This window comes from Monopterus albus, unplaced genomic scaffold, assembly GCF_001952655.1.
Source record: "Monopterus albus unplaced genomic scaffold, M_albus_1.0 scaffold292.1, whole genome shotgun sequence".
Taxonomy (NCBI): Eukaryota; Metazoa; Chordata; class Actinopteri; order Synbranchiformes; family Synbranchidae; genus Monopterus; species Monopterus albus.
The window spans coordinates 461,857-471,878 of record NW_018128172.1 but is presented as its reverse complement, the minus strand read 5'-3'; the positions used below and the strand labels follow the sequence as shown (position 1 = coordinate 471,878).

Genomic DNA, 10,022 nt, shown 5'->3' with positions numbered 1-10,022 from the left:
AGACTGTGTCACTCTGGGTGTCGTACACCTGGTTTTTCTTTCTCTCTCTGTCTCTGGTGTCTTATACCCTGGGGTGGGGATCCTGCTGGACTGCAGGTGTAGGTGGTGAGAAGTAGTCAGAGCTCTGTTTCTAGGACGTCCTGGGACGTCCTACATCCTTGGTTGTCTAGAACGGCTTCCGGGTCAACAGAGGACATGCAACCCCAAATCAGAAAGAGTTGGGAGGGTGTGTAAAATCAAAATTAAAACTGAACTTAGTGATACGATATGAATCGGTCCTGCCCCATGTGAAGTGACAGTATTGAAGGTGAGGACTTGAATCTGAATCTCTGATTATGGACTAACTGGACATGGTTTCTAAGAACACGTCTTAACGAAGTCTCACAACAGCAGCTTTCTAAGGATACTCACGGAAACCCTTTGACCTCATTTTTCCTGCTCCTCTGTCATGTCTTTACCTCGTCTGATCAGTCACCCCTCCCTCTGCTCCAGCCTCGTAACATGGTGGAGCTGTGTGCTGAGCCTCGAGCTGTGAAAGGTTAGGTAAGCAGAAAATGTTGTAGACTGGTTTTGAATACTTTTCCAGGAACACACACTTAAAAGACAGAATGATGTAGGTTTATCAGACCTGTAGTAAGAACTTCACAGTGTCTGCCAGCGAGCTGTGGGGACTGTGCATGATAGGCACCGGTCATGTCAGCAGCAGGTGGCGAAACTGTGTGCACGTAATGAGGTGCTCCTGGGGTCCCCCTGCATCCTCCTCTTTTGCTTTCATCCTCCTCTCACCCGCCGCCACCCTCCTCCCCTCGCTGCTCCACTAACCCTTTTCCCCAAGCAGGAACCAGGCAATTCGAGAGCTCCGTTTCTGCTCTGTTTGCCAGGATCTCTGCTGCCAGAGACAAACAAAAGTTAACCTTCCTCAAACCCAGCCATCAGCACAATCCCTCTCTTCCCCCTTCCCGCGAACACTGACCTACTTTCCTCCTGACCTGTTTATGCAGGCTTCTGTGTAGCAGCCATTCAAGTCAAATCAGGAAAACGAAGGACGCAGCAGAAACACTGCCGGAGCTTCGCTGCTTCTTGCAGGGAGCATCACCTTGGTTTGACCCCACGGGTGTTAAGTAGGGTTATCGGCAATTCCATGTTTACTGACAACTCCCCAAAAGCCAAAATCCTACGGGCACCGCAGCCTGCTGTTTATTTGTGTGTGAAGGAATGTGCATCAGTGTGTGTGTGTGTGAGTGAGGGCATTGTGAAGGGCATAGATGCATCAGCCTCAAAGAGCAGCTTTGTTTGCAGGCTTAGATCAAGTTATTGCACTGGCGTAACCTCCCTTCCCTCCCATGTTGCCCCCGCCCCTCACCCAAATTGCTCCTCCCTTTGCCCTTTGTGTTATGAACATGACCCAGTTTTGGTTTAATAGTCAGCTCTTCCTTGGTGTCCCTCCTATTTAAGAGACGCTGTGTGTGTGCATGCTGTAGCCTTCTCCCGTGTTATGTTGCATTGTTGCCATTGTGAAACATGTACTGTAATTAACTTGTGTACATTTTGCATGTTAACCTGTTGTCTGCAAGCTCCAGGCTATTCATATACACCCTACTTACTGTCCCTACAGTACCAGGTAGTCTGAGTCTGGAACGTGGACTGGGTGGCCCAGCAGCCTTTTCTGTGCTAAGACAAAGAACGCAGTGTGACTTGCAGCAGTCGGAGGCTCAGACAGGTTCTGCCTCAGCTGCACATCACACAGCGTGTCAAACGTATTGAGACGTCAAACATGAGGGGAGGGGGGTGTTAATAGCTGGTGGACAACAGTGGAGGTCTGCGGCCCAGAGTGTTAAGCTGAACAACAAAGCTGGACTCAGTGGCCTTTCCCTGGAAGTACAGGACCTGAATAAGCTTAGTTGCTTTCTACCACTGAAAGAAAGAACATAACAGATTAAAGCCTTAATGCTGTTTGTTAGATTTGGCTGCTGAGTCACTTCTTATGTCAGTCAGTGAGTAATGTGTTGCGTAACTGCTTCTGGCACGAGGTTTATAGTTCATCGGCACACTGATATGAAGACGAGCCAGGCTACCTACAGGCTGATTCGCTGTGTCGACAGCCGCCGCCGCTGAAAACCAAGGGCGGCTCAAAATGGCTGCCCAGTCCAGGGTCAATGTGTGGGCTGGGAAGCTGTACCACACAAACGCTGGTGAAAGAACGGAGGAAAACAGACTTTCATAATACATTGATAGTCAACAGTGCTTTTATTCAGTTTCTCGACCTTGAAATGTTCCTATCTTCCACAATGAGCATTAGTGTCTTTACATACAGATTCATGTCAAAAGGAAGCGAAGGCGATGACCAAACCAACCACCACCTGTCTCTAAACACCACGCTATCTTTGCCTGTTTCTTTTTTGTCCTCATCTTTTTATAAAACCCATCAGAAAAACTACAAACATTACTAATTAATATACACGGGGGGGGGCAACTACATGTCATCACAGTCAACAGGAGGAAGGACACAGAATCAAGGAAACCAGAACAACACCTTGACAAAAATAGGATATAAAACCAATGAAATAAACATTACAGTGTTGTTCAAGGGTGTGTGTGTGTGTGTGTGTGTGTGTGGGGGGGGACTTTACATTTATACAAAAGCACCAAGAAGCCAAACGTGGTACATAGACCTTTGTTAAACTAGGATCCAGTGCAGGGAACTCGTCGCTGCCATGAGACAGACATGAATAACTGCTGAGGTCACTAATGGAGGCACATGGGGGACGGACAAAGACTTTTCCTCATTAATTTAGGCTCAGATTGTCCTTGTGTGTGGGGAGTGTGAACAGTGTCTCCAACCTGATGCTGTATTTTTGTTTCACAGTAACTCTGGGATCTGATACTAAACCTCATTTCCGTCAGTAACTCTTCTTGGGTCTCTGCTCAAGTCCAAACGAAATCAACTGTAGTGTGTTTGCATGAACGTGACACTTCATTCCTCCTGCGTTTCTCTCCAAGCATCACATGCCTGCGTTACAGTTCAAACTCAAGGCTGCAAAGTGTATCTGGAAAGTCTGCACAGTCCCGTCTATGTTCCTGGGGGCTCTTCTACTGATGACTGTGTGGAGAGCAGGGAAATAAATACATCGGGCCAGTGAGCGGTGACAGCAACAACAAGGTATGGTCGAAAATAAGCTCAAATAAAAGGCTAAAGGCTTTTAGCCTGCAGCTGGTGAATTTCACCAAGGATTTAAAGGCTGGTTAAAGGTTAAGAAATCCAAACAGGTTAAAGGAAACAGCATGATGTCCATTCAGTGCTGGCGCTCCAAACTGGACGGCCATGGCTGTGTAAACAGGGCACTAACAAGTGATTAATGCTAAAGCTTTACAATCAAGAGAGAGGCTTTTTACTTCGAATTGGTCCTGTAGCAACAGTAGACAATGTGGCTGTACAGTAATTTAGATTCATATCAGGATGGCCACGCGCAAAACCCTCTTCTACCGTCGCTTTTTGTTGAATTTGTATTCAAATTTCTTTGTAAAATATATATAGTATATATATATATATATATATATATATATGTATATGTATATAATAGATACATATATCACAGTAATATACAAACCAAGTGCTTAAAAAATAAAGGTGATGTGATCTTCTGTGAATGAATGGTTGGGGAGAGTGTGGCTGGTAGAGGTAGGGTCTGGGAGGAGGTATGGAACTTCATATTTGTAGTGTTGGTGCTTCTTTGGTTGACTGGGGTCGACTGTCCCCAGGTTGGTTTGATTCATTTTTTTAATGGGTATGTTTGTCTGATTTGTAGAACTGATCAAGCTCAGCACCTTTAGTGTGCTGACATTCTGGTTTGTATGAGATCATCAGTGCCTTTGCTGATGTCTCTGCTGTAAAACATCGGACGACCAAAGTAGAGAAGCAGACAGTTCCATTCCTCCTCTCATCACATAAACAAAAGTGCTTCCATGAGTATGGAGAGGATGTAAGTAATGACAACTCTGTACAATATATACACTTATGATACAGCCCTACAACATGTCCAGCCTCGTTGGTGACGTGGGGTAGAAAAGCCCGGCCTCCTGTCCTCAGGGCACGAGGAGGGGATGTGATTATAGGGCAAAGGCATGGTGGCAGGGTAGTTCTTGTGTCAGTTGTGACAAGTTTCTTAAAGTGAATGTCACCTAATCTCGCCTCTTGTTTCGTAGTGCCCCCGTCTCCTTCCTTTCCCCCTCAGTTGGGCTCTGGTGTGTTCTGTGGTGGAGTGAGGGAGAGGTAGGGATGCTGGGGTAGGGGAGGCGGTGTGGCAGAGGGAGGGGTGGTTGGGGACTCCTGCCCAGAGCAGCTGCCGCCGGTGCTCCCGGTGCTCATGGCCCGGTGTTTGAGTCTGAGTTTGTGGGGCAGCGCCGTGCCCTTCACCTCCCCCTGGGGACCCCGGCCTTGGGTCTGTGTGCAGCCGTGGGAGGAGGGCACAGGTGAGGCAGGCTGGTGGAGGCCGCTAAGATGCTGGCTGTGGTAGCTGCCCATATCTGAGCAGGAGGAGGACGGGGACTCGTCATCATCTGTGGAGGCCTCTTTGTCAGAGCTGCGGGGATCTCCATCGCTGGATGACGTGTCCTTGCTACAGCAGCTTGACTGGCCTTGGTCGTAAGCCTCACTCCTGGGCCCACCCTCATAGGTAAGCATAGGTGGCTCCTCGTCCTGGCCGCTGAGGTATGACTGATGAAGCTGCTGGAGGAAGATGTGGTTGACCCCGGGCTCTGCAGACAGATCGTTCTCCTGCTGTTCGTGCTGCAGGCGCTGCTGGGGAAGTTGGCACACTCTGTACACCTGTCCATCTCCAGCCTCAGCGTGACTGTCTGAGAGCTCGTATGGAGGGGAGTCCAGCGTCTTCCTCTCCAGCTGTTTCGTCACCTCAGCCAGTGTCTCTGTGGAGCTCTCACTAATGGACTGAGGCAGCTGCGTTGCGCGCCCCCCCCGCCGCTCTGCTTCTGGGCTGCCTGCAGATCAGTATCCTGGGGATTCGGCAGTGTGTCCACAGGGTAGGACGCGCTGCTGGAGCCATACAGGATGACGCTTCTTTGGGCAGCAGGCAGGTGCGGGGCAGGCTGGCTGACAACATTCACTGCGGGAACAGGCTCCTGGTGGGGTTTTTGTTGGTGCTGCTGCTGGCTGTGATACGCAGCCTCCGGTTCCTGAGAATGCTGCTGGATCTGGTGGTGAGTGGGTAGAGAGGCCAGACCATGGTGGATCTTAAACATGATCTGGGTGGTGGTGCCACTGGCAATGTCCATCTCCAGCCTGTCACCCTCCTGTTTGATTTCAAACGGGATTGGCTCGGGGCTGTCCCTCGAGGAGCCGTCAGACATGTCGGAGAGGGAGCCACGAGGGGAGTATTTCACCAGCTGCCTGTGGCTCTCACCGCGCCCTGACTGCTCTGTTTCTGAGGAGTCTGAGTTCATTATCACCTGAGAACCGTTTGAGTAACCGCTGGAGTAGTAGTGAGTAGAGGAGGATGAGGACGAGCCTCCATTTCCTGCGCCACTGCTTCCACCGATTTGCTGGCTCTTTTCAATGTATGAAGCAGTGCTTATCAGGCCAAAGCGTAACTTGAGCTGGAGCAGCTCGGTCTTGAGCCTCACATTCTCGTCATTCAGTGCAATGACACGGTTCTCCAAAACCATATCATTGAGACGTCGCTTCTCCCGGGAGCGCTTGGCAGCCTCGTTGTTCTTGCGACGTTTCTCCCAGTAGGAGGCGTCCTTCTTCTCGTCAGAAATGAACTCGCGCTTTCGCCTGCAGCTCATGTTGGGTTTCGGTTTGATGAGGCGCCCCATGCGAGCAGCAGTCCCCTGGATAGACGAAAGAGACTCCTCATAACCGCTAAAGGTCTCAAGGCAGTTTAGGTTATTCCCTGAGTTTTTTAATGTTTTGAGAGCTGACGTCAGATTTTCCATTCTTGCCTAGTGGCAGCCAGTTTGAAATGTTGTTTGGGCGACTGGGGAGACCACCAGGTCAGAGGTGAAGGGGAGGAAGGGGTGTTGGTGAAACCCCTTTGAAAGTTTTCTTCTGAAGCTCTTGGTCTGTTTATTGCAGGACTCAAGTGTCCAAATTAACCAAAAGATAAAGAAGATAGAGAGCAACTGGAGTTCAGCATTAGCAACCCTCATTTACCCACTTGAAGGATTTTTGGTTCAGTGTCCAGACTCTTCAAAGTTTCAACATCCCTGAATGGACCGGACCAGTGTGGTGAGAGCACAGCTGTCCTTAAAGTTGAAACAGTGAGTAAAATTCCTTGTTACCCCTCCTGCTTTTCCGCTGTTGGCTGGTAAAGATGTGGCTCAGCTGGCAGAGAAGTGTCCTATAGCTCCACACGAGCAGCAGGATGTAGGTCGGCCGTCTACCTCAGTGTGTCAGCCTCTTGGGGAGCTCTCCCTCCTTCTGTCTGGCTCTGTCACCTCAGCCAGATGAAAGGCTGCAAGGACAAAAACAGAACAAAGACATATGTAAATCCAGGTGCACAGCTTGTCCCAGACCTGCAGTTTGTTCTTTTACGGCAGTTTTTGTCTTTTCTACCGGTGTTGATTTCCTTTCCGCGTGCACACTGATCACCGACACGTTTCTACATCTGTGCAGCTTTTCTCCGCTCGTTTGACATGTGTGGCTTTTACTGAGTGTGTCGCCCGTGGCAACCAATCAATGGTCACTACACCTCACTGTCTGACCTTTTGGCCTCGCTATTGATCTGCTCCGTCTGCAGCCCGTAACCCCAGACCATTAGCCTGGCGTGTTGTTTACTTTTATGATGTAACATGGGTCAGACCGAGGCTCATGACTCGGTTTCATCTCGACAGCCAGGACTTGAAAAGGCTTCCAAATAATGTTTTAAACATGAAGATAACTGAGCTCACTGAAAGCAAAAATAAACAGATGGGGATTAGACATGGTGTACGGTATGGCGGCCAGAGGGCTTTAGCAGCAACGAATCAGAGGTTTGTGGGCCTCCCAGAAACTGAACGACAACATCAACCTTTCTAATGCTACTATAAATGATAAAAGAAACGCATGAAGTCTAGAAGTGGTCTGTGTGTTGGACTGCTGTAACTGACTGGGACCCGTGATTCCCCTTCAGTTCAGCCTCTCTCATCTCACCAGCAGAGATTTATTTGTCCATGTAGTGACAAAGGAATTGTGAAATAAGTTGGTTATGAAACAACAAACAGGTCTAAAGTTCTTACCACGTTGTGAAAACAGTGTAATTCCAACAAGTGCGCACATGAAATGAAAGCGATTGCATCAGTGTGACACATACTGAGAGCACTGAGCTCGACTGTGTGAGGATTAGTTCCTTTGGTGCCAGACAGAGCAAAGGCTGAGTCAGCTGCAGGGCTGGTGCTGCTCCCTGGCTTTGTCTGACACCCCCTCCATGAAAGAATAGCACACTGCACTCCAGCTGAGAAGCCCCATCTACAAGCACTGCGTTCATCCCTGTGCGTTCATCCGCTGAGGAATGTCGGAGCATTCTTCGCCAAAACTAGTCGATGCCAAATCAGTGCTGCAGAGTGAGCAGATAAGGAGGACAAAGGCAGTGCAGGCCCAGGATAAAGAGTCTGAGTCTGGTGCGAGATGTGGAGGTGGGGCACCAGTAAATATAGGTCAAGGGCCCCTGGAAAGAAAGAAGGTGGGAGGCGGGACACAGGCAGGAATAACACAGTCAGTTAACATTTATGTAAAACACAAGGCACAGTCTCATTGGAGATGGATGTCTCAGAGCTGAGAAGCAGCAGGGGGCTCTCTGGAATAAACCGCACAGGTGTGTTTTCAGCCAAAAGCTGGTGCTGCAGCAGGACGCCAATAAGTGAAACGTTAAAGGAAGACTTTTAACTGGTCAAGTCTGACACTGTAAGGTGGACATATTGACTTTTCCCTCTCACATCTGTGGTTGTGGTTGAACTGTCTCGACCACTATTGGACGGACTGCTGTGAAAACTTGGTATGAAACACCCACACAACGACTGGCGTTCCCATCAGCTGTACTTTAGCACTAAGCAGCACATCCTAGCATGCTAACATGCATGTAGCCTCTTTTGAAAATGTGGACCGTACCAACAGTCTGGACTAAGTTACATGTGATAACAGCAAGACGGCTGTTTTTAAAGTTACACAGATGTGAATAAACGTGACGCATGTTTGTGATTCTTCTTGTTAATATCACAGGAACACAATGAGGTCACAGGTGCAGTTCTGTGCTTTGTATTTTCAGAAATGTATGACGTCAGCAGAGGAATGGCTGTCTGCACGTCAGTTCTCACAACCCCCCGAGGTCCGATTAGCTGAAGAACGGAAGGTCGGGCACACAGTGACAGGTGGTGGCACGACTATTCACCTGCATGTCCACCGGAGCTACATGGATATTGCACTGTATCCACGATAACGGAGAACCAGCGGCGGTGAATGTCACTCAGCGTGCACCAGCACTATTACACAGTGGGAATCTGGAATCTCAGCCTGATGTCTGTGTGACTGGCTCTGCAGCTTCCGACACCATTAGGCTGCTACGGGCAGATCCTCACAAAGGGTGGATGGAGCTCAGTCCAGGCCCTGCCAAAGTTGTAGCTCTAGGATTCAGACAAAGGCAGAAAAATCAATTTGAACGTCTTTTGATTTCTTTTCAGAAAATCAAATTAATGTGAGTTCATGTTACATTGTATGGAGATAAAGGCGCAGTGTCTGGCTGCTTGTCCTCTGCTTGGCTGGAGGTCTCGGGTTATCCTCGTGAGCCTCTGAAATGTGGCCGTTGGGCACTAGAGAGAAAGAACGCGAGGAAAGGCTCTGTCGAAGCATGTCCCACTGACCCAGAAACTGGGGACCGACCACACTCGGTAAACACAAGTCTGACTTCCTCCGGTGTGCGGCTCACTGGAATATAGCTCAGCTGTGCTGTGTAGAGGTGGAGAGATGGGGAAAAAGACTAAAAGAGAAGTGAGAATAAAAAGCAGAAGGAGGCGTGGAGCTTTAGAGCGCTGTCTAAATACAGACGGAGGTGAGAGCAAGTAGAGCAGAGACAAAGACATGAAGGGAGTCGATGAGAAAGTTCAAACAAAGACAGGGCTGGAGATGAGATTATAGTGTCTCTGGGTGGAGAGGAAGCCAGTGGCAGCTGTTGGTGTTGCATCGGCAGAAGGAATGTGTCAGCCATAGCAACAAAAGGGGGGAAACAGAAGGGGCAACCAATCATATCAGACGTTCTCCCCTCCTCTGAGCCAGTGGCTCGGCATGGCCAGCAGCACCAGGATGAGAAAACGGCGTTCTGCAACAAAAGCACTGACGTCAGCGAGTGCGTACAGTCCACGTGTCTGCTCCAGTCAGGATAAGCAGAACACATGAATGAACTCTAGTGTCTGATGAAGTCGCAGCACCGGCATTGGTCTGTCTTGGCCTCAGTGTTCAGCCATGTGGAGGAGTGGCCCATGAGGTGTGCGCTCCTTCAGCCCGTGGGCCACTTCATTCGCCCCCGCTGGCGTCTAATCTACGACACATTTACATTTCCACAGACGCTCCAAGCCACTGCACCAGGAGCTGTGAATAACTCGCTGCTGCCAAAAGCAGGTTTACTAGTGCAGCCACTGATTTTGTTTATTTTCCACAAACCCCACAAACCTGCCCCCCAGTGCAGCGGTGTGGCTCACTGGGGGGGTTAGTAGCTGGTGGACAACAGTTCACTCTCATTTGCTCAGATGAACAAATGTAACCTGCAGTGTGTTGCAGCTCCCTGTGCACACACTGCCCTGACCTAGATGACTTCCCAGCTTCACATGTCATCACTGGGTCTCTGTGGCACTTGAGGAATGATAGCACAGTCAAAGAATCCAACCACAGGGCCTGCAGGAGGCTAAATGTGGCACCGAGCTGTGGAAACTGGGCTGAGGTCAAAGCCCTGCACATGTTTCTTTGGAGCATTTCAGGAAATGGGAGCAGGTCCAAAATAAAAAGGGAGGGGGGGGGGGGGGGTTAGAGATGGGGGGAA

At 49.5% G+C, this 10,022-nt stretch overlaps 1 protein-coding gene across 1 annotated transcript in view; it reads right to left on the bottom strand.

Moving 5' to 3' along the window:
* Positions 1-3,580: 3,580 nt before the first annotated feature.
* Positions 3,581-10,022, bottom strand: part of nfil3-2 (nuclear factor, interleukin 3 regulated, member 2) — a 9,776-nt gene continuing 3,334 nt past the window's right edge. Inside the window, 2 exon segments of the mRNA XM_020623158.1 lie at positions 3,581-4,963; positions 4,966-6,470. Of these exon segments, the coding sequence (XP_020478814.1) occupies positions 4,229-4,963; positions 4,966-5,952 (1,722 nt within the window). The 5' untranslated portion in view covers positions 5,953-6,470 and the 3' untranslated portion in view covers positions 3,581-4,228.